Source organism: Diceros bicornis, chromosome 14 (assembly GCF_020826845.1).
Source record: "Diceros bicornis minor isolate mBicDic1 chromosome 14, mDicBic1.mat.cur, whole genome shotgun sequence".
Lineage (NCBI taxonomy): Eukaryota > Metazoa > Chordata > Mammalia > Perissodactyla > Rhinocerotidae > Diceros > Diceros bicornis.
The window spans coordinates 28050617-28076373 of NC_080753.1; the positions used below are offsets into that span (position 1 = coordinate 28050617).

A 25757-nucleotide genomic window follows, 5' to 3' on the forward strand; every position below is an offset into this window, starting at 1 on the left:
GAAAACCCGAGTGGGCTCAGCCAGGGACTCCGGGCTTCCCCTAGGTTTTGGGGGGCAGGAAAAACAAGGACAATGGTGACACTTGCTGATTTATTTGCTTCTGCCACAAAAACTCTACTGTCAAACTGATTGCTACTGACAGCAATTGACTCCAACTTGTTTCTCTGGAATGGATTTTTAGAATATAAGGCACAAAACAAGTCACAGTTGGGAAATCATGGAGCCAAGGGTGAGTCATGACTGTGCGGCTGTGACCTGACTGTGGGGCCCACGTGGAAGGTTATATTTCCTTGTGTGGCTGGTGCTCCCACATACTGTTTGCAATGTCTTATTAGCAAAATGGGCAGAGAAAGGGTTTCCTCGAATCTGGAATGGTACCTCCCGTGACTTCACTCTGTTAAAGGAGAGGCTTAAGACTGAATGATCTGCCTAACTGACGGTGGGGCCTTGGGATGGTCACCTCTCCTCTCTGGGTCCCAATCTCCTCATCTGTAAAATAAGGGATTGCCCTAAATATTTTCCAGAATCCTCCTAACTTGAAATTTCTAAGACCAATGGACACATGTATTCTAAATGCATATATAACAAGACATTTCTCTCTGCTACATTTTCTCATTAGTGTTCCATCTAAGCATGAATATTGACTCTGCTAATAAAACAATGCTAATTTTGACTCTACTTAATTGAACCTTGGTGAAGCCCATATTTAATTCTTAGAATATTTTTTGTGTTAAAAACTAAAAAGATCCTGTGGCAGACCTTGCCCTCCACGGGCCCCACCTACCAATATCCCCCGGCTCCAGAGGCATCGCTACGGACTGGCAGTGTCTTCGGCACTGGAAGGGAGGGATGAGCTGCAGCATGGCCTCGCCGCTGCCGATGGTAAACAGGTCATGCATCCTGTGCATCTGGAACAAAAAGCAAGCGGGAAGAAATGGAAGGAAAAGAAAACAAAATAAAATCCAAGGGGCAGTTGGGAGATGAGTACACAAAAGCCCTGACACTTATAGCTCTGAGTTTCCCAGCAGCCTAAGCAAAGAGGAAAATAGAACCAATACCACAATTCACAATTATGTCCAAAAGACAAAAATAAGTATAGCATCTCCCAGTACTGAGATCAGGGTAAAATTTCTTCTATGGGTTCTCCTAAAGAGACACTGTGTGATTTAGTGGGCAACATCCTCAACAACAGCCCTATCGCAGATATGGCATGAGCTTCATAATTCACAACTATTCCTAGCTACAGCTTCAAAGTAGGCTGAAGGCAAAATATCTAATTGCAATTTTACAAAAGTCTAGCAGAGGCCAACATGTGGTGGTCTAAGTATGCAGTCTTTGGAGGGTCTGATTTGATCCAGACTTTTTAGAGAAATAGCCTGCATAACCTTTGGGCAACGTTCCATGGAATATTATTTCTTACTACCAGGGTTTTGATAAGAATTGAACAGCAGTAAGTTCAAGTTTACACTTTCTGGCAGGACCCAGGTGAGGAGATATGTCATGCTACTGATTAAAACTGACGACAGTAAGATTGGCCTCTGATTTTGAAAACTAAGGAGATAACCAGGATATGCACATGCACAGGTACCTAACGCACTTCTGAAGGCATACTACTGCCACCAACAGGCATCCAGTGCAACCTTTGTGCCAGGCAGAGCTGTGAACCCTGGGGTTGGGGCGGGGCAGGAGTAGGGATAAAGGGAAAGGCTGGTCTTGCTCAGGTTTCTCTTCCTACCTAGATGCTAAGAGAAGGCCCCAGGGCCTCCCCTCTCCTCTTCTCCTAGCTCCTGCCTTTCAGAGAGACCCTTTATATATATGCCCATATAAGGCAGGGGTCAGAAGTCTGGTTTTCTCTTCACCACTCCAGAGCCTTGAGTTTTGGCCCCATCCTCTCCTGTCCCCAACCCTGGTTTCTCTGTTGCTCCCACAGGCCTTGGCCATGACTGTTTCCAGAGCAACACCAGAGCCATTTCCACTGCTGCTGTAGTGACAGGAGGAGGACTGGTGTCTCGAGCTGGCCTGCGATGGACTGGTACTAACACTGCTTCTGACATCTGCAGTCTTGAAAAAATCCTAGAAGACCAAAAACCAGTGGATGTATCTCTCTTTCACACAGGCCTGAGAGGGGGCAGGACTATGTTCCTCCATGCCCAGGATGGGAAGAAACAGACAACAGGATGGAGTGGGCCAGCCCTAGGCAACACTGTGGAGTAGGTGAAGTGGGCCTTGGAGCCCCTCACCTCTTCCTCCAGAGCCTCTTAACAATCGGATCCCCACTTCTTATCTTCTATCCCAAGGCTGCCTCTTGGATTCTGGGCGCACAGACATGTGACTGTACAGGGGTCAGGGCCCAGGGACGTGGACAACAGGGTGGAGTAACAAGGCTGTGAAGAAAGGAGAGCTTGGGCCAGGGTGGGGAACAGATGCTCTAAGAAACCAGACTCTCAGGATTTTTGCCTATTTGAGCCACTCCCCTTCCCCACACATCCTCGAGAACCACAAGATGATTCTGATTGGTGTCTGAGTAACTTTGTATTTACCCTTTGGCTGTGCTCCTTGATGTCCCTGCTAAGCAGGCTGGTGAAATTAACTTCAGATTCAAGTGGGAAAACCAAGATAAAGATAATGGCCCTCGCCCAGAATTCTATCACAATTATGAAGATGAAATCACACGAGGGCCCCGAGTTTTAGCCAGCGACAGCAGGATAAACTTCTTTAAAATCTGAGGCAAGAGCCCAGCACCTCCACCCTGCTCTGGCAGACAGAAGTTCTTACTTCTAGACAAAATTATTGTTTTTATAGGCTTTGAAATTCCTTTAACACGATTCAGCAAAATTGGAGCCAAATAATAGTATCAGGAGGTTGAAGAGACAACCCAGAATTGGTAGACATCACAGTTTGGGAAATTTAATTTTTTTACAAAGGAAAATTCATCCTTTTAATTCTTCTAAACCAATCCAGGCTCAAAAACCTTCTTCAGGAATGAGGCTCAACAAAACAGCAATTCAGAGAAAAGTAAACAGATGCAAACACAGAACAGCTCTGCCCAGTCCGCAGGCCCAAGAGAGGTAAACGCGGGCTCTGGGGATGTGGCCGTGGACCAAGGTCAGAAGTTGGTGGTGGAAGGGTTTCTATCCAAACTGGGCTGCCTGCCTTGGGCACATGTCTATCAACCTTTTTGTCCCAAATCCTCTCCAGGCTCCCAAGTGCTTTTTGCTCTCCCAGTTCTCTACCTGAAGTCTCTCAATTGTTCATTTCTGGGGAAAGCCAATCTGGGAGTAGCGGGAGGAGACAGTCCTTCTATTAACCTGCTGTGCCTTTGGGCAAATCATTTAATCTCTCTGGGGCTCAGGTTCCTTACTTACAAAATGAGTGAACTGGACGATTCATTTACATACTATTCATTTATATTTTGCATGCTTTCTACTTTGAGGTAGGAAAGTCAGATGAACCGCATGCCCACGTTCCTTCAAATTCTAGGATTCCATTTCCTTTAATGTAGAAAAGTAGCTTGCTCCCAGGTGTTAAGTGCAGGAAACAGATTTGCAAGGTAACTAGACTTTCTGGAAGCATGTCTTCATAAAACGGCAGGCCAATGCAGGTCTCCTGGCTAGTAACAGGAGGGAGAGTTTAGATTATGTGGGTGTCCCCTCATTTCACCCTCTAAGTTGACATGCAGGGAAGCCCTTGATTATGACATGAGCCCAGGTCCCAAATGAGGTTTCAAAATTCTAGATCCAAGTCCTCTCAAGATTCCCTACCTTACTCCCCACAATAGGTTCCGGCTGAAGAAGAAAGCACTTTTTCAAGGAGGCATCTTTTGGAAATGGCAGGGAGGTGAAAACAGGAAAAAGCTCACGTAAAATGTGGGATCTATTCAGAGGTCTTCTCCTGTAAAAGTAGCAAAGAGAAAAAAGTAACTAAACTGGCAAGGCAGCCTACCTCCATGACTAATGGAGAGCTAGCGAGGGTGGGAAAACCGTGGGCAGGGGTGAAGAGGGAAAAATATCAGGACAGTATCTTATGTATGAGCTCCATGAAGAACAGTCATGACAGATCAATTAATTGTAACATGTACACGCACACACACAAACTCTACCGCCATGATCTGTACACGTGGGTGGAGTGTTTATAAAATCCAGCTAAAACAACCCAGAGGAAGGAAAGAAACAATCCATTTATTCTGTCTTGGAAAAGAGACTGAAATAATAGCAGGCCAGGCGGGAGACGGGAAGAAGGGAGGAGGAGGGGTGAAAACGGTGAATCTTCTCTGAGGTGGAGTGGTATGCGGCACGAAGCCTGATTAGCTTCTTAAACTGAGTATTCAATCACGCAAGTAAACGGCAAATTTACAAAAAGGCAGAAGTATCAAGAAATTATCCAACAAAAAGTCTGAAAAAGCAACTTTCTCTTTTGGAATGGTTCTAGATGGAAACTGGCTTTCCTTTTCTTTCTAGAGAGCAACCTTCACCCCAAGAAATGGACCATGTCTTCTATAGGACACAGGAAGGAAGAGGGAGATAGATCTGGTTTCAATCCTGCCTGGGTGACCTTAAGCAAGGTACTTAACCTCCCTAATTCCCACTTCTCTGATCTGAAAAATGACAGTGATAATTCCTACTTCCCAGAGCTACGATGAGCATCACCAATGAGCAACAGGCACAAGCACCAAGGCACCAAAAGAAATGAAGTTTCCTTTCTGTTCTTCATGCTCTCTCTCCAGCCCTCAACACTAAAGACCCAATCTGCATAAACACAAATGCTGAATCCATACTTAGAAATAGACAACAATCCTATTAGGCAGTGTTGGTGCCCGCCCGCGGGGGTGCTCCTTTTGTCACACTGCTTCCACTCACCCCCGTTCTCTCTCATCACTGGTTTTCAACAGCGAGCTCCTGAGAATCACCTGACTGGACAGGTGTACTGTAAAGTGCTCATGCAGCACTGGCCACACGGTAGGGTCTCAGTGGCAGCTCCTACTGTTCTGACATTTGGTCTGCCCCCTCTCTACACGCAGGCTAACTGCCCCTCTTCACACTCACCATGGGTAATGAAATGGGAACCATCGTTCAGGAAAGCAGCGCCACCACTTGGTGAAAAACCCTTCGGTGAAGCCTTCTGTCACCTCAGGGTACTGGCAGAGAAAATGCTGAAGCTCCTCAGACAACAGGGGCTGTCCCGTCTTAGCAAGGCAGAAAACAAAAGCAAAGCAGAACACAGAGTTACTTATCAGAAATGTCAGAGCTTGATGTTTTCTAGCCATTACACAGGTAACCCATCAGTGGGAGAATCAGGCTCCTTACTCACCTTAATCACCAGCGGATGGAGTCTCTCAAATCTCCTCGGGGTATCTTCCAGGAGCATTACCTTGAGGGCTAATTTCTGGGCACAGCCAGTGCAGTTGGCAGGGATGGGGTCCGACTCATTCTGCTCACAGTCGTTTGTTCCCCAGGGGTCAAAGTCTGAGAGAGGAAGGGATATGGAGAGAGTGGATGTATGAAGAACACAGCGGGTAAATCTGGAAGCCCCAGCAATGAAAACAGAAAGGAAAGACAGTATAACACTTGTTAAAAGCTAACAGTGATAAGCACTGGTGCCCTCTGAAAAGGTACATATGAAATAAGCAACCTCTGAGGAGGTAGCAGAGGGCCCAGGGGACAGGGGTGGGAAGGGGAGGTACTTTTCTCTGCACACTCTTCTGTACTTTATGGAAAATACTTTTTTAACATGTACATGTATCTCCTAAGTCAAATCAACAAATCAAGTCAAACAGTTGGAGAAGACATTCAGTGACGTGGGGGAGGAGATGTAGTTCTCTCATGGTTTTCTGACCTGTGACCCCACGTCTGAAACAGCTGCAGCACATGGGGGAGGGGCAGGCAAAAAGGGAGGTCCCACCATCAGTGATGAGCCTACTGTGGGTCTTCTCCAACACTCTGGGTGTGTGCCTAGACCCCCGGTTCACAAGTACAAGTAGAGGCTAGGATGACTCTGTGAAGGAAGTGAGGAAAAGGCGCAGAGAGAAGGGACAGAGAGGAGAGACAGGACTTTCCAGGGGCCCACCTCTGGAGTAAAGGTAATTGCACCTGCCCATTAGACAGTGCTCTACCACAGCTCAGAAAGAGGTAGGGACTATATCCGTGGTTTCCACCCCCAAGGACTGCAGGTTGGTCAGAAACGGAACATCCGGGCCGGCCCCATGGCTTAGCGGTTGGGTACATGCGCTCCACTGCTGGCGGCCCGGGTTCGGATCCCGGGTTCGCACCGACGCACCACTTCTCCGGCCATGCTGGGACCGTGTCCCACATAACAGCAACTAGAAGAATGTGCAACTATGACATGCAACTATCTACTGGGGCTTTGGGGGGAAAAAAATAAATAAATAAAAAATATTAAAAAAAAAAAAAAAAGAAATGAAACATCCCACCCAGCCCCTGCTGGAGTGCTGGCCGGCTCCCGACATCTTGCCCTGGTTGGTCCTTCGCTGAGAGGTTGGCTCTGTTTCTACATAACCCCTTCTCAGTTTCTCTAACACCATCCCACTGTGTTCTCTATGTGTTTGTGATAAACTCTAATTTGAATCCAAAATGTTTCACCAGGTGGTTTCTCATTAAAACCCAATGGAAACCAAATCAGGAGAGTCTAGAACAAAAGAAAACAACCAAATGTGGTTGAAATGAAGTCAATTCTTTAAACCAATAAACACTTGGAAACTGACTCTTAACCACAACACATTTTCTGTGGTCGGCAGCAAGTACCTTTTCCTTTTCCTTTTTTTAAGGCAGCAGTAGTGGAGCATAGGAAATCCTCATCAGGGAATGGCTATGTTTATTTCAGCACGTCCCCTGAGCACCCTCCGTCTCTTGCAGATAGAACCCATGTTTCCTCGAGGCCGCTGCCACCTACCCTTCTCACCTGTCTGGGCCCGTGGGCAGATTACCCACCAGAAGACTCCTGCTGCACCTCTATCCTGAGCGGTGCTCACCAGGAGTCTCCAGGCACAGCTGAAAACTCTTCAGTGGCACCTGTTTCAGTGGCACACCGAGGCTGCAAAGTTACACCTTTTTCTTCTTCTGGAATATTTTCAAATGTTCCTTATTAGAGGTCAAATATGACGAATTCTTGCCAAAATACAAGAACTCTGGGTAATGGACATACAACGAAGCATAAATAATCACAACATGTTACAGTTATATAGCATTTCAGTTTCCAAAGTACTTGTGAGGGAAGGGGAAGGAAACTAACCTGCTAAGTGCCAAGCCCTGTGCTAGTCATTTCTGCAAGCTGTATCATTTACTTGTCACAGATGAACAAACTGAGAGCGAGAGGCAGTAGTTATTACCAGGGCCCCAGAGTGTGGTGAAAAGAGCACAGAGGAGGCGAGGTGGGGGCCGGGGTGGGGAGGGGAGATAAGAGAGTAGTGGCTGCCTAGGAAGATGGTGACGAGGGCTTCTAGGGCTTGTGACTCTACTGGGAGCAAAACAAGGAACCATCAAACGCCTCTGATGCTTTAGGACGGTTACTCTGGGTGGTGACTAGTGTGTCCCAGAAAAGAGAGACCGGGAAGAGGAAGATCTGGTTGTACTTTGTTTTGATCTTTTTGGGGGAGGGGCAGGTGTACTGCAATGAGAGATGAAATATAATGAGAGTCTAAACTGAGGCTGTGGGCTTGGGAAGAAAGGGGTGACTCCAGAGGCAGTGATGACACAACCCAGAGATCTCAGCAGCACTACCGAGAACGTTTGTGCGGGTTGAGACCACCCAAGAGCTCCTCATCTAAGGGGGCACTGACAGGGGAGACATCAGAGATCTGCAGATTTATTATGACATTTTTCTGCAGTAAGGTGTCACATTCCAACCGAATCAGTTAACTAGGACAATCTTCCCAGGAGATAAGAGTAAAGTCTCAGGAGAAAGGGGTACCTTCTTCTAATTTATACAAAGGTGCTTCGTGGGCTAGCAGCAAGCAGTTCTGAACCTAAGAGTAAGGAGAGATTATTTTAACTGTAACTTAGTTTTATTCTGAGCTTTAGATATTCTTGAGATTTCCACATAGAGATGCCTTGAAAAGCAGGTGGAGGAAGAATACCCAGTGAAGAGAAACCAAGAAAGAAAAAGAAAGCAAGAATAGAGTACTAAAAAGAGAATTTAATAAGGTGGCAGAATACAAGATATAGATATCTAGACAAGTAAACATCAATAGTGTTCTTACTCTACTAGCCATAATCATTTAAAAACTGAAATGGAGGGGGCCGGCCTGCTGGCACAGTGGTTAAGTTCACGCACTCTGCTTTGGTGGCCCAGGGTTCATGGGTTCAGATCCTGGGTGTGGACCTATATACCATTCATAAAGCCATGCTGTGGTAGCGTCCCACATACAAAATGGAGGAAGCTTGGCACAGATATTAGCTCAGGGGCAATCTTCCTCAACAAAAAGAGGAAGATTGGCAACAGATGTTAGCTTAGGGGTAATCTTTCTCACCAAAAAAAAAAAAAAAAAAAAACCTGAAATGGAAAATGACCTCATTCATAACAACTAGCAATAAATTTTAAAATTTTACTGAAGGATATAAAATAAGACCTGAATAAACATATCATACCATGACCCTAGATGGGAAGACTAAATATCATAAAGATGTCAAGTGTACCGAAAAACATATATATAAATTTAATACAACTTGGATAGAATCTCATCAGAGTTTCTTACTGGTGACGGTGAGGGTGGGGTGGGGCTGTGACAACTGCATTCTAAAGTTCATCTAGAAGAGTAACTATGTGAGAATAGCAACAGGCAATAACCCACCCATTGCCCAAATTAACTCTGGAAATATTTAAGTGCTAGAAGGCATCTTGGGTAATACAAATGAATCATGAAGTATGGTCACTGCTTAAAATCTACAGAGGGCACTCCCCTCAGCACAGATACAGTCAGAGAATATATTAAGAACCTTATGCGGGGGCTGGCCCCGTGGCGTAGCGGTTAAGTGCGCACGCTCCGCTGCTGGTGGTCCCTGGCGTGCACTGACGCACCGCTTGTCAGGCCACGCTGTGGCAGCGTCCCACATAAAGTGGAAGAAGATGGGCACGGATGTTAGCTCAGGGCCAGTCTTCCTCAGGAAAAAGAGGAGGATTGGCATGGATGTTAGCTCAGGGCTGATCTTCCTCACACACACAAAAAAAAGAACCTTACATGATGGACACTGGGCAGATGGTGGACCTGAGGATCCTCACCTCTGACTGCTTATGGGTCACTGGAGGACTCAGGCCTCTCTCCAGCTGGGCAGGAGGAGGGCAGGAGTGGAGGGAAAGGGCATTATTTTGCTTTCTCTGTGTAGAGAATACTTTTTTTTTAAAAAAAACAGCTTTATTTAAATCACATACTATAAAATTCATCCATTTAACTGTACAATTCAGTGGTTTTTAGTATATTCACAGACTTATGTTACCATCACCATTATCTAACTTTAAAACATTTTATCACCCTAACAATAAACCCTGTACCTATTAGCAGTCACCTCCCATTCCAATCCCTCTTTCACCAGCCCTAAGCAACCACTCATCTTTTAGTCACTATGGATTTGCCTATTCTGATATTTCATATAAATGGAATTTCATATAATATATGGTCTTTTGTGTCTGGCTTCTTTAATTTAGCATAATGTTTTCAAGGTTCATCCATATTATAGCACTATCAGTTCCTCATTCCCTTCTCTTGCTGAGTAATATTCCATTATGTGGATATACTACATTTTGTTTATTCATTCATAAGTTGTTGGACATTTGGGTTGTTTCCACTTTGGGGCTATTATGAATAATGTTCCCATGAACATTTGCGTACAAGTTTTTGTGTGGGCATATGTTTTCAGTTCTCTTGCGTACACACCTAGGCATGGAATTACTAGGTCATCTGGTAACTCTACGTTTAAATTTTTGAGGAACTACCAAACTGTTTTCCAAAGCAGCTGCACTATTTTACATTCCCATCAGCAATGGATGAGGGTTCCAATTTCTCCACATCCTTGCCAATACTTCTTATTGTCTATCTTTTTTATTATAGCCATCCTTGTGGGTATGAAGTGGCTTCTCACTGTGCTTTTGATTTGCATTTCCTTGATGGCTAACGATGCTGAGCGTGTTTTAATGTGCATATTGGTTATCTGTAAGTCATTTTTGGAGACATGTCTATTCACATCTCTTGCCCATTTTTAATTGGGTTATTTGTCTTTCTATTATTGAATTGTATGACAATAAATTCTTGAAAAAGAAAAAATAATGAGGGACTTGCTTTACCAGATGTAAAAATATAGTAGCATTCTATAAAGCTACTATAATTAAAATAGTACAGTCAATCCTCATTATTCACAGATTTCTAACTATGAATTTACCTACTCTCTAAAACTTACTTGTAACCCCCAAATTAATATCTGTGGTGCTTTCGCAGTCATCCACAGACGTGCAGGACAGCAAATCCCAGCTTAGGTGGAACAAGGCGATGCTCTGCCTTTTTGTTTCACCTCATACTGTAAACAAGTGTCCTTTTCACTGTCTATTTAGTGCCACATTTTCTGCATTTTTGTTGGAAATTTTGCTGTTTAAACTGGCCCCCAAGAGAGCTGTGTGTTTGTGGGGACGACGGGTATATGGGAACTCCATATTTTCTGCTCAATTTTGCTGTGAACCTAAAACTGCTCTAAAAATAGTTTATTAATTTAAAAAAGGCCCCCAAGCATAGTGCTAAAGTACTAGCTAGTGTTTCTAAATGCAAGAAGGATGTGTTGTGCCTTACAGAGAAAATGTAGGTGTTAGATCAGCTTTGTTCAGGCATGAGTTATAGTGCTGTTGACTGTGAGCTCAATGTTAATGAATCAACAATATATATTAAATAAGGTGTCTTTAAACAGAAACACACATAAAACAAGGTGATGCATTGATCAGTTGATGAAAATGTGGCCAGAGACTCTCAAGAACCTAACTCTGTACTCCCCTTGGGGCAAAGTGTCAGTATTCACTAACTCAATATTTGCAGAGACTTCATAAAACATAACTACAGCAAATGATGAGAATCGATGGCATGTTCTTATAAAGGAACAAATAAAAAGCTTAACAAAACAGAATAAAGATGTGTCAGCAGATCCAGTATACATATATGATAACATTTAATTCATGATAAAGGTCAATCTTAATTCAGAGAAGAAAGGATGGATTTGGTAAATGATATTGGGACAAGTGGCCATCTATTTGGAAGAAAATAAAGTGTGATCCCTATCTTTCACTATACACTGAAATAAATTCTAGATAAATTAAAGATATAAATGGATAAAACAAAATTTTAAAAATAATTAGAGGAAAACATGAGATGATTTTTATAATTTTGGGAGCAAGAAAGGCTTCCTAAGCAAGATACAAATCAAGACACTATAAACAAAAAAGTGACAGATTCAACCAGTATTTGCCTGTAAGAGGCAAAGAAGTAATATCTCTAATACATAAAAATGAACTCCTCTTTGATAAGAAATTTCAAATGGGCAAAGAATATGAAAAAGCAACTCACAGAAAAATAAATATAAATGGCCTATAAAACATATGAAAAGACATTCAACTCCACTAATAATCAAAGAAATGCAACTTAAAATGAGATATCATTCTTTAGTTTTCTAACTGGCCAAACAATGACAACATCCAGTGTTGATGATCAATCTATGCTGTTAATGAAAGTATACACTGGTATAAGTTTATGAAGACAATTTGGTAGTATTTATTAAAATTTAACATGCATATATGCCCTTTGACCCAGCTATCTGCTTCCAAGAATCTATCTTACAGAAATAACGGTACGTGTATATAAATATACGTGTATATGAATATCCCAGACGCATTTTTTATAATAGCAAAAAAACTAGAAACTGTTAAACTATGGAATAATATAAAATCCTGAAAAAGGTACTGGTTTATATACATACCCAGTTAAGTGGGTATATACACACACACTCAACTGAAGTATATACGCGTACTCAATAAATGTATACATATTCAACCTAATATACTGGGCTGAATAGTGTTCCCTCAAAACTCAAGTCCTTCTGGAACCTCAGAATGTGACCATAGTTAGAAACAGGGTCTTTATAGACGTAATTAAATAAGATGAGGTCATACTGAAGTGAAATAGGCCCTAAATCCAATCTAAATCGTGTCCTTATAAGAAGAGGAGAGGCCACACAGAGGGAAGACGGCCATATAAAGATGGAGGCAGGGATTGGAGTTACGCTACCACAGCTAAGAAATGCCAAGGATTATTAGCAACCACCAGAAGGTGGAAGAGGCAAAGAAGGTTTCTTCTCTAGAGCCTTCGACAGGGAGCACAGCCCTACAGACATCTTGATTTTGGACTTATAGTCTCCAGCACTGTGAGAGAATGAATTTCTGTTGTTTTAAGCCACTGAGCCTGTAGTACTTTGTTAACAGCAGCCTTAGAAACTAACATAATGTGTCTAGCCAAAAATATGTACGTAAGCCCTTTTTTGTGTGTGTGAACTGAAAAGCATTTTCTATTTATATATATTAAGTATAACTATCTGTACAGCCATGGAAAAATTCAGACGGATATATATCAAATTATTACCAGTGGTTGTTTGGGTGGAGGAGTTAGAGGGATAGAGGTGAGAAATGTTACTTTATTAAAAGTATATTTTTAAAAATCAAAATCTTACACTTCTTTATTGTCTCTGTCTGTAAGTCCTTTATGTATTTTCCAAATAAAAATGTCTTTGGAGACCACGACAACTTCAGCCAAGAATATGAAACTCTGAACTGTCGAGTTCGGTCATCTCAGAAGGCAAGTCCCTGCAGAGGGACCTGACAGGAGCAGAGGCACGGTGGCCAGGCTGGTGGCCAGCAAAGGAAGAGGGGAAGTGGTGAGGAAAAAGGATCACTGGAAGAGGGTAGCTATGCCATCCATATGAACGAGGGGAGCCCACACTCCAAGAGGAAGAGCTACTTTTGATTTCTCCGCAGCCTTGAGATCACCACGGGGGATAAAGAATGCGCTTATATCTGAGGGGAAGGGACTGAGGAACGGCCAGGCAGTGAAGTGTCTGGGTGTAGGGGGCAGTATACAGTTGGGGCTCTTCCTCTCCTTCCCACAGAATTTCCCTCTCCTTCCCTCCAACTTGGCCTCCATCTATCTGAAAAGGTTTTATCTGATGTGTTCTCTACGCAACTGGCTGGAACCATCATACCACGGAGTGAGCAAAATTCCATCGTGGAAAATAGCCAATAGCACACAGCAGACCATCCCGTACCAGCCCAGTCCATAGCTTTTCTTCAACTACCTAACATGCTGTACCTCACGTCTTTCCAGGCCTCCTTTGTTTCTATCCACTCTCTGCAGCACCAGACAGAAAGGGCAGTGGAAGTTGGATAGCAACTTCTAACTTTCTTTTAATTTCCAAGGCTTCTTTACTCCAGATATCCTCCTCACACTAGCTATTTTATATACTTAAAAAAAGTGTGACAGAGAAGTGAAATTCCACATGTAAGAGTTCAATAAAACCCATGACCTGAATTCCAAATTCTCACCATGATACGGACTCATTTCGCTTGAGATGTCAAAAACAGTCTCTCAGACAAAACATAGCCGTGAAGTTAAGAAAGGCAGAAACTGTAACCTTCCAGCCTTCTCTGCAAGTTGGGCACTCTGCAGAAAAGTGGAGGCCAAGGCCTGTCAGGAGGCTTCCTGGTGCCTGAGAGTTGTTTACAAAAAAAAATGCACTTCGGCTGGCTCACTGTGGACAACCATAACACGCCCTGGAATTCTGAGCGGAGAGAGTCCTTTTATGCAGATTACTAACCTGGCAAAAAGCAAAAAAAAAGATTTCTTTCCAGGACAAAAGACTCTCTCCTGGTGAAAAGGATAGGGCAGAAGAAAGGCACAAAGCCAAGCCTCGCTCCATAAGAGCACAGGACTGTTGTGTTCAGCGTGCTGTTGAGGACAGTGCGTGGCATACAGTAGGGTCTCGATACACATTCACTGAATGACTGAATGAATGAAACCTTGACTTTTCAGAAACTTGAACAATAAGATTAAGTCCTATTGTTATGGGGAGAAAAATCAAACCAGCAGTCTGAATTTGGAGAAACCTCAAAGTAAAGATTAAATAAATATAACCTCATGGTTTCTTATATTAGATTTCTTATATTAGAAATGCACCCACAAAAAGCCTGCAAAGCCCATGACAGTTTCCATGACTTTCACTGATACGGGCTTAGGATTTAATCAGGCTACTCTCTATCAGCTCGTTTTGCTTAGCACCTCTTCTAGCATCCTGGGCATGAGGCAAGGGTGAAGTCTTGATGGTGAAGGCATCCTTGGCCAGGGTGGTAGCATGCCAAGGGCCATTTTCACATACCATAGGGAGAAAAGAAACCCAAGAAATCATTTCAACAATAGCCTGGTCTTCAGGAAGCAATGCATTTGAACCACTCTAAACCATAGAGTCCACCTATTTTTATGAGTTCTCCTTGTATTAAAATTTGTCTCTAAATGTGAGACCTTAGGTAAGTTAGTCGATCCCCTTGCACATCAGTTTCCTCATCTTTGAAATGGAGATAAAAACGGTAACCACCTTATGTGATTGCTGTAAAGACTGAGAAAATACATGGCACGGTGCCTGGTATACAGCAAGTGCTTGACAGAGCTGCTATTATCACCTTTTATTTGCAAATTAAAGAGTAAGGCATTCCCTGACGTCTGAGCATTTCATCTTTGGGCACTGGCCTGGACTCTAGGTTGGATTAGGTGCTCAGTGCTAAGTCAATGAGTGATCTGCTCTTCCCAAAACTCCTTGGTGTTGCTAGATCCACATCAACCTTCCGTTGACAGTTCATGGATACATCAAGTCCTAATTATGCAGTACAGATACAGAGATGCACCTTCTCACTGTCTGCGAGAACAACCCAGGCCTCCTCAGTGTAAATGGGGGTGATAATTAAAAATTATAAATGCCCAAAATAAACAAAGTAATTGAGCCTAACATGCTGGAACCTGGCTTGGCTGGAGGCAGAGACAGCAGGCAGTAAGTGTGGCGTGATGGAAAGAATGCAGACTAGAATTAAGAAACCAAGGTTCAGAGTGACGTCAGCATCATGGCGGAGTGAGCTTTCCCGTGAATTCTTCCGCCACAAAATACAACAAAAGTAACAGCCACAGACCAACAACGGAATCCCAGACAGTCAAAAGCTGGAGCGGAGGGATCCACACTGCCGCACATCTGAGAGCGGAACGTGCTGGGCCCCCGGAGGAAGTGGGGAGAGGTAAGGAGAACTCCGCTCCCTCCCCATCAGATCAGCGATCCGGTCCGCCGGCTCCCAGAGAGGGGGGAGGGGCGGCCCTCGGCGGGAAACTGTAGCTCTTCGGGCGCTCTCAGCCAGTGGGAAACTCCCGCACAGAGGGCTCAGAGGAGCCACAGGGCTACCATCAACATCTGAGCAACCCAGAGAGCGGATAAAGAGGGGCAAACGAGAAGCCTCCCACGTCAGGGACCCAGAGGGCAAAAGAGAGAGCTCCCCCCTCCCCACAACCCGGAGTCTGCAGCTCAACCAGATCTAGCGGTCCGAGGCAGACCTGAATAAACTGGACTGGACCCGTGGATCGCAGTGGGGAAAAGAAACAAAACAAAACAAAACAAAACTGCGGATCGCAGCAGAAAAACTGGGGCAGAGCGCAGGGGGCTTAGACTACACAGCCCTTTACCACCACACAGTGGCGGCAGGTGGAAATTGCAACCAGAGACTTCCAGGATGAGGAAAATCAAAACCAACACAGGAACCACAATGCAAAAATATATGAAATCACCAGACCAGAAACAAAATGACAAGCACCCAGAAATCAACCCCGAAGACACAGAAATCCATAAACTAAATGACAGAGATTTCAAAATAGCTATCATAAAAACACTCAACGAAATACGAGACAACACAGACAAACAATTAAATGAGATTAGGAGTTTCTTCACAAAAGAGATTGAAATCATAAAGAAAAACCTATCAGGGCTGATGGAGATGAAGAACACAATGGAGGAGATAAAGGAGAATCTGGAATCTTTAAAGAACAGAGCTGACAATATGGAGGAAAGAATTAGTACTTTAGAGGATAGGAATACAGATATACTCCAGATGGAAGAAGAGAGAGAACTAAGACTAAAAAGAAATGAAGAAAGACTCCGAGAAATATCGGACTCTATTAGAAAATGTAACATAAGAATTATAGGTATTCCTGAGGGAGAGGAGAGGGAAAGAGGAACAGAGAGCCTATTCAAGGAAATAATAGCTGAAAATTTCCCAAATCTGGGGAAGGAGCAGGAAATACCAGTAAGCGAAGCCAACAGGACTCCTATATATATTAACAGACAAAGGCCTTCACCACGACACCTAGTGGTAAGGCTAGCCAGGGTCAACGACAAAGAAACAATATTAAGGGCAGCTAGACAAAAACAAAAAATAACGTACAAAGGAACTCCCATCAGGCTCTCAGCGGATTTCTCAACAGAAACTTTTCAGGCTAGAAGAGACTGGAATGATATATTCAAAATACTAAAAGACAAAAACTTTCAGCCAAGAATACTCTATCCAGCAAAAATATCCTTCAAATATGATGGAGAAATAGTAACTCTCCCAGATAAACAAAAGCTAAGGGAGTTCATGGCCACGAGACTGCCACTACAAGAAATACTCAAGAAGGCCCTCAGGCCTGAAAACAAGAAGAGAAAGGGAACACAAAGCTTGGAGTAAGGAGAAAAGTAGGTAGACAAAATCAGAGAAATAGTAGATCTTTACCGGAATAGGTTAGCAACCACTTAAATACTAAACTCAAAGATCAAAGGAAGAAATTCACCAAAAATAAATTTAACCTCATCACTGTAAACACACAGCCACAACACAAGATAGAATAAGGTATAACAAGAGCAACTTAGAAGGGGAAGAGGAAAGTGACTGAATTGACTTAGTATAAGGAAATAGGAGGCTATCAGATAATGGACTATCTCATACAGAAGATTTTTCGCCCAAACCTCAAGGTAACCACTAAACAAATAATCAAATTAAAACCACATATGATAAACAAAGAGAAAACTAGAAGAATCATAAGACAGAACAACCAAACTGAATTGGCAGTCCAAAACAAATGGGACAAGAAACAAAGGAAATGCAAAAGAACCAGAAAATAAGTGACAAAACAGCAACATTCAACCCTCATATTTCAATAATTACCCTAAATGTAAATGGATTGAACTCTCCAATCAAAAGATACAGAGTGGCAGGATGGATTAAAAAGCAAGACCCAACAATATGCTGCCTTCAGGAAACACATCTTAGCACTAAAGACAAGCACAGGCTCAGAGTGAAAGGATGGAAGACAATACTCCAAGCTAATGGCAAACAAAAGAAAGCAGGTGTTGCCATACTCATATCAGACAAAGTAGACTTCAAGATAAAACAGGTTAAGAAAGACAAAGAAGGGAAATATATAATGATAAAAGGGACACTCCATCAAGAAGACATATCACTTATAAATATATATGCACCCAACATAGGAGCACCAATGTACATAAAACAACTATTAACAAACCTAAAAGGAGAAATCAACAACAACACAATAATAGTAGGGGATCTTAACACCCCACTTACAGCAATGGATAGATCATCCAGACAAAAAGTTAATAAAGAAATATTAGACTTAAATGAAAAACTGGACGAGATGGACCTAGTAGACATATACAGAGCACTCCACCCAAAAACAGCTGACTACACATTCTTCTCAAGCGCGCATGGAACATTCTCTAGGATAGACCATATGTTGGGAAACAAAGCAAGCCTCAATAAATTTAAGAAGATTGAAATCATAACAAGCATCTTTTCAGACCATAAGGCTATGAAACTGGAAATGAACCAGGAAAAAAAAACTGGGAAAGTGACAAAAATGTGGAGATTAAACAACATGCTACTGAACAACCAATGGATCATTGATGAAATTAAAGGAGAAATCAAAAACTATCTGGAAACAAACGAAAATGATAACATGCCATATCAAACCATATGGGATGCAGCAAAAGCGGTCCTGAGAGGGAAACTCATAGCGATACAAGCCCACCTTAACAAACAAGAAAAAGCCCTAATAGGCAACCTTAAATTACACCTAACAGAACTAGAAAAAGAAGAACAAACAAAGCCCAAAGCCAGCAGAAGGAGAGAAATAATAAAAATCAGAGCAGAAATAAATGATATTGAGACCAAAAAAACAGTAGAAAGGATTAATGAAACAAAGAGTTGGTTCTTCGAGAAGATAAACAAAATAGACAAACCCTTAGCCAGGCTAACTAAGAAAAAAAGAGAAAAGGCTCAAGTAAATAAAATTAGAAATGAAAGAGGAGAAATTACAACGGATACCATGGAAATACAGAGGATTATAAGAGAATACTATGAGAAATTATATGCCAACAAATTGGACAACCTAGAAGAAATGGATAAATTCTTAGACTTATACAACCTCCCAAAATTGAACCAAGAAGAAATGGAGAATCTGAATAGACCAATCACAAGTAAAGAGATTGAAACAGTAATCAAAAACCTCCCAAAAAATAAAAGTCCAGGACCAGATGGCTTCTCCAGTGAATTTTACCAAACATTCAAAGAAGATTTAATACCCATCCTCCTCAAACTATTCCAAAAAATAGAGGAAGATGGAACACTTCCTGAATCATTCTATGAGGCCAACATCACCCTGATACCAAAACCAGACAAAGACAATACAAAGAAAGAAAATTACAGGCCAATATCGCTGATGAACATTGATGCAAAAATCCTCAACAAAATATTGGCAAACCGAATACAACAATATATTAAAAAGATCATACACCATGATCAAGTGGGATTTATACCAGAGACGCAGGGATGGTTCAACATCCGCAAATCAATCAACGTGATACATCACATCAACAAAACAAAGAATAAAAACCACATGATCGTCTCAATAGACGCAGAGAAGGCATTTGACAAGATACAACATCCATTTATGATAAAAACTCTCAATAAAATGGGAATAGAAGGAAAGTACCTCAACATAATAAAGGCCATATATGACAAACCCACAGCTAACATCATACTCAACGGGGAAAGACTGAAAGCCATTCCTCTGAGAACAGGAACGAGGCAGGGCTGCCCACTCTCACCACTCCTGTTCAACATAGTACTGGAGGTTTTGGCCAGAGCAATTAGGCAAGAAAAAGGAATAAAAGGAATCCAAATAGGTAACGAAGAAGTGAAACTCTCACTATTTGCAGATGACATGATTGTATATATAGAAAACCCTAAAGAATCTGTTGGAAAACTGTTAGAAACAATCAACAACTACAGCAAAGTTGCAGGGTACAAAATCAATCTACAAAAATCAGTTGCATTTCTATATGCTAATAATGAACTAACAGAAAGAGAGCTCAAAAAGATAATACCATTTACAATTGCATCAAAAAGAATAAAATACCTAGGAATAAATCTTACCAAGGAGGTGAAGGACCTATACAATGAGAACTACAAGACATTATTGAGGGAAATCTACGATGACATAAAGAAATGGAAAGATATCCCATGCACGCGGATTGGAAGAATAAACATAGTTAAAATGTCTATATTACCTAAAGCAATCTACAGATTCAATGCAATCCCAATCAGAATCCCAATGACATTCTTCACAGAAATAGAAAAAAGAATACTAAAATTTATATGGGGCAACAAAAGACCCCGAATAGCTAAAGAAATCCTAAAGAAAAAGAACAAAGCAGGAGGCATCACAATTCCTGACTTCAAAACATACTACAAAGCAATAGTAATCAAAACAGCATGGTACTGGTACAAAAACAGACACACAGATCAATGGAACAGAATTGAAAGCCCAGAAATAAAACCACCCATATACGGACAGCTAATTTTCGACAAAGGTGCTAAGGACATGCAATGGAGAAAGGAAAGTCTCTTCAATAAATGGTGTTGGGAAAACTGGACATCCACATGCAAAAGAATGAAAGTGGACCATGTGCTATCGCCATTCACAAAAATTAACTCAAAATGGATCAAAGACCTGAAGGTGAGACCTGAAACTATAAAACTCATAGAAGAAAATATAGGCAACACACTATTTGACATTGGGTTTAAAGGAATCTTTTTGGATGACATGCCTACCCAGACTAGGGAAACTAAAGAAAAAATAAACAAGTGGGACTTTATCAGACTAAAGAGCTTTTATAAGACAAATGAAATCAGAATCAAGATGAACAAACAACCAACCAGCTGGGAGAGAATATTTGCAAAACATACATCTGACAAGGGGTTGATCTCCATAATATATAAAGAACTCACACAATTGAACAACAAAAAAACAAACAACCCGATCAAAAAATGGGCAGAGGAAATGAACAGACACTTCTCCAAGGAAGATATACAGATGGCCAATAGGCACATGAAAAGATGCTCAACATCACTAATCATCAGGGAAATGCAAATCAAAACAACACTAAGATACCACCTCACGCCCGTTAGAATGGCTATAATAGCCAAGACAAAAAACAACAAATGTTGGAGAGGATGTGGAGAAACAGGAACCCTCATACACAGCTGGTGGGAATGCAAATTGGTGCAGCCTCTATGGAAAACGGTATGGAGATTCCTCAAAGAATTAAAAATAGAGATGCCCTATGATCCAGCCATCCCACTACTGGGAATCTATCCAACGCACCTGAAATCAACAATCCAAAGAGGCTTATGCACCCCTATGTTCATTGCAGCATTATTCACCATAGCCAAGAAGTGGAAGCAACCTAAGTGTCCCTCGACTGATGATTGGATTAAGAAAATGTGGTATATATATACAATGGAATACTACTCAGCCATAAAAAAAGACAAAATCGTCCCATTTGCAACAACATGGATGGGCCTGGAGCGTATTATGTTAAGTGAAATAAGCCAGAAAGAGAAAGACAAACACTGTATGATCTCACTCATATGTGGAATATAAACCAACACATGGACAGAGAAAACTGGACTGTGGTTACCCGGGAAGTGGGGGTGGGGGGTGGGCACAAGGGGTGAAGGGAGTCATATATGGGGTGATGGACAAACAAAAATGTACAACCCAAAATTTCACAATGTTAGAAACCATTAAAATATCAATAAAAATCAAAAAAAAAAAAAAAAAAAAAAAAGAAACCAAGGTTCAACTGCTAGTTTCCCACTTACAGCTGGGTAAGCAAATCACTTCACCTCTCCTGACCTCAATTTCCTCGTTATAAAATGGGGGTATGTACTAGATCAACTCTAAAGTTCCTTTTTAGCTCTAAGACTCAGTGATTCCATGGAAGGGTGAAAGCCAAGAGGATGACTGACAGGGTCAAAGTGGATACAAAGATATGAGGCCAGTGGGGGGAGGGGAGGGCATAAGAATGTGAATGTGAAGGGAAAACTATGGTTTAATAAGAGAAAAGAGTAAGTCAAACAATAGGTCAAACATTACCTATAAGGGTGCAGACTGGGAGGACGAGCTGGGCTGAATGCCTAGGAAAAGACTAGTTCAGGAAAATTCTAATGGGCCAATAGCTTGGAGGGCCATTTATCTTTGGACTTGCAGTACCATCTGGAAAAAACCTTGTTTCTTCAGGGACTAGGAAGCTGAGAGAGAAAACATCTGGTGACCTGAGAGAAAGAATGTAGAACTCCAAAATCAAACGTAAAGCTAGTCTCTTCGGGTATACTGCATAGCTACAAACTATTCACATGAGAGGTTAAGAGCTCAGACTCTGAAGACGGGCTGCCTGGGTTCAAATCATGGCTCTGTGACTTACTAGCCTTGGGACCTTGGGCAAATGACCTAATCTCACTGTACCTCAGTGTCTTCATCTGTAAAATAGGCATAAAACCAGAACCTACCTCATAAGGATATTATAAAGATGAAATGAGCCAATATATGGAAAGCCCTTTGAACAGGGCCTGGCATCTGGTAAGTACGAAATAAGGGTCAGCTTATTTACTTTCTGTCGCAGAGTGGGATGTTTACATGACTCACTACAGAGTCACTTCATTCTCCTCATCAAGAGGATTTAGGGGCAGGATTTCCTACCCAAGGCTGAAACCTAGAAAAAGAACCCCACTTCGTTACCTTCTGTTCCCGGGGTGGAGGAAAGAGCAAAAACTACCAGTGATCAGGAGGAAACCTACCACCATTGGTGATGGTGCCTCTGGTACACCACTACTGCTCCTGTTCCTCTCCACCACTCCCAAGGCACCTCTGCAAGGGGTGTCAGAGGAGCCCAGGGAACATTAGACAGGCCAGCCCTTAGGAAACAATACACTCCAGGGCTTTCCTTTCAGGAGTGGAATCTGCCACACCATCCTCCCTCTACCTTTACTTTAAAGGTATTGCTAAGTAATCCTAACTGAAAGGCAGTTGTTTTTGGTACCATGACATTAGGAATGATAACGTATATTTTTTTACTTTTCTGGCCCTCTTATAGGCCCAGCAGTTCCCACTTCTTGTACCTACTTCCCCCCATGTGTTTCTATTTATCCCTTATATCATTATGCATTCTTGTTTCCTTCCAAATGCTATGCAAAACGCTGTTAGTTTTACATTTATAGCCTCCCAGAATTATCATGCGTAGGAAAATATGGTGCATCAATATCCACTTTTACAAGTAAAAGCAGCACTTGAATAGAATCAACATTAAAGAGCTAAAACCACACTCTTCCAATGCTCTCTACAACCGAGCTCCAAGGACTCGTTTTATTTCCATCTGCAAGGCAAAATGTTCACTTGGAGTGGACCAAACAACCTGGCTTGTTGACAAGATGCTAACATTTCTTGAATTTTTAAACTCTGATTTAGAGAATGAGCAATCATTGTCCACTGACTATCACTTCTTAACTCAATAGTTTATGGAGATTTACTTTACAGGATGGGGAGAAACAAAGTAACTGCCATCAACCTGATCCTAAAAACTGCTGACTTCATCTCACATGCCAAAGAGCATAAGATGCCTTTAGGGAGGCAGTGAGGGGAGGAAGGAAAGGAGACGGTGCATCTGAGGAAGCAGCACAGGCTGGCCTGACTAATACTTTCCCCCACAGGCTCTGGACCTTCCTGATAGGAGTTGGAAACTTCATTTCTTTTGAGCTTTGTTGATGACAATTCAAAAAACAATCTTCCCAATAAATACAAGGAAGTTATATCCGGAATTAAAAATTCCAAATATATGGGCTAATTTTTAAAAAAACTTACGAGGCTAAGTTTCTGTTTTACAATGTTCCCTTCCTTTGATTTTGACATAATTTTGGAAATCTTTCCATGATTTCCTCAAGCGTACAAAAATAGCTTTCAAAGGAGACCCAATCCAAGTGATGATTTTTATAACCGATTAGGTCTTGACTTAAAGAATGACATTATGATTATAAAGCTTAGCTTCAACTAGTAAATTTTTTCTGAAAACAACACCAAAGAGAAAACAAACTTCCTAAACAATTATGCCGGATCCTAATGGTGTCAGAATACAGTTACACAAATATGTACAATCCATTTGTGATATTAATTTACATATTTCTTCGTATGGGCAAATAAGATTAATACCACCAAAAAAATTAAATCCCCAAATAATATTCCTCTATTCTTTCTCAAAAAGTAAACTTCAAGTCTTACTACATGCTACACTATTCTCAAAAGGAAACTTCTCAAATGGTCTGTCAGACTAGGAATTCCTAAGCTGCCACTGATGCACTGTTACTAAATTTAAATGTTTCTTAAATTTAACTTATTGGCAAAATTATACACTTAGGAGCACTAAATAAGTGCACTGTGAGACAGAGAGAAAAGACTAAATAGGAAGAGTGGGATATAGCTAGACAAAAACCCAGCCCAACATTAGAGGATCTGGTTAAAAGCAAGCTGGACCCAGATGCTTTCAATAAATCAATAGCTACTTATTAAAATATCTCTTATGGATAGGGATCACAGGAGAGAAAAGGGCAGAATAAGATACATTCAAATCCTTCCTATGAACAAAAACACTCACCCCCACCAAGTGTGTTTTGGAATCAGGGGGTTTGAATTTGGCTCCACCAGATGTGTTTCTCTGGCAAGTTTCTTAATCTCTCTGAGCCTCAGTTTCTCAATCTGCAAAAATGGGGATCATAAAACCCATCCCATAGAGTTTTAGTGGGGATTGAATTAAATGAGACAGTATAGGGAAAGTATCTCTCATTAGATGTCAATAAATGTTATTTCCTTTCCCATTATATACTGTCGAGAAAGCTGTATCTCATAAGGAGTAAATGCAGTGTTCTACCTGGAAAGGGTCTGTCTTCATCAGTCCCATGCAGAGGAACTCCCTTATTTTCTGGCATATACTTCTTGGTAATGGGCAAGGACATCAGCCGGATGTGATGGACGAGCGAGCGCCAGGTGTGAGCTCCAGAAAGCACCGGTTCAGGTGGTAAGGGGCTGAAAGGTTGAATCACAAAGTAGGCAGTGAGCAAGATTAATCCCAGGGTTATGAGGACCTACAAGGAAAGACAGGAAAAGGATTAATAACTGTCCCAGCAAACAAAATACTTTAATGCCAAGAAAAAAAACAGGCCTCTTCTACTATGCCCAATGTCCCTTAAGAACTAATCCATTTTCATAAACAAGCCATTTACATTCGCTTTCGAAAGCATTTAAGGTTTAAAAACTATGAGGATTACAAGGCTCACCAAGCTCCTCTCATATGACCAGGGGCTATGTCCACCATTAAAAAATACACACAAATACAGTTTAATTATAAATACACAGCTTTCATCTAGGACATTTAACGACATTGGCAAATTTCCTAGTAACACATGGTAACAAGAGCAAAGGCCAATTTATTCATAGAAAAACCAAGGTTCAATGGTAGAATCAGTCAACAGCAATATTTGGGGAGAAAGTTGAAGAGTTTGTGCTCCATCTAAGCTATTTCCAAGTCAGAACACATTTTTACCTTATACACAGCTATGAGGAGAGGATACTGGGGTGGCCCCCTCTGAGGTTCACTCTTTTCCAGCAGCTGTCTGATAAATTTTTCAATTGCCTTCTCTGACATGCCACATTGATGGCCTGTCTGTCTCACCAAATCAACAGTCTCTGCAAGTTTGTCATAAATGCTGAGCTCGTTGGCAGCAAGATCCATGTCTTCCCATACAAAATCCCTGGGAGAAAGAAAATAAATGTAAAAAGAACAATGGTTTCTTTAAGGTACTTCCTCCTCAAAGCTACTTCCTTTAGTACAGTGCTTCTTGACCATCTGTGGGGAAGGACTAGTTTTGTGTTTTTCCCAATCCACTGCAGGCCAACACTTCCACAAAACACAATGAATATGTCTAGACAATGTCAAGTTGCCACACAAGTTAAGTGTTACTTAATTGTGGGCTACTAACAGTTTACAGACCAGCACTGGTTCCCAAACACTTTAAGGAGAACTGGTCTAGAGCATAATAAACCCCTAATGGGGCTCTGAAACACTAGTGCCAGCCAAAATGACTTCTGAAACCAACCACAGGAGATCTAATACTGGTAACTGACTAAAATAAAAAGAAATGAAATATGGAGAGTGTTGTTGATCAATTCTTTATTTCCATTTACATCAGACAGAACTTTCAGCAACACAAGAGGAGGAAGTGATCACTGAAGGCAAGATTGGCTGTGAGGAACG

General features: G+C 41.7%; 1 protein-coding gene across 6 annotated transcripts in view; it reads right to left on the reverse strand.

The window, feature by feature from the left end:
- C14H6orf89 (chromosome 14 C6orf89 homolog) overlaps positions 1-25757 on the reverse strand; it is a 39011-nt gene that overhangs the window by 3455 nt on the left and 9799 nt on the right. For 5 of the 6 annotated variants that reach the window (XM_058554473.1, XM_058554475.1, XM_058554477.1 and 2 more), the window contains 6 exons: positions 25047-25254; positions 24375-24588; positions 5308-5462; positions 5043-5182; positions 3762-3891; positions 785-908 (listed from right to left, as the gene is read on the reverse strand). In XM_058554473.1, the coding sequence (XP_058410456.1) occupies positions 785-908; positions 3762-3891; positions 5043-5182; positions 5308-5462; positions 24375-24588; positions 25047-25254 (971 nt within the window). Of the gene's footprint in view, positions 1-784; positions 909-3761; positions 3892-5042; positions 5183-5307; positions 5463-24374; positions 24589-25046; positions 25255-25757 lie in introns of those variants that run through there. The other variant, XM_058554478.1, reaches the window with a different exon arrangement.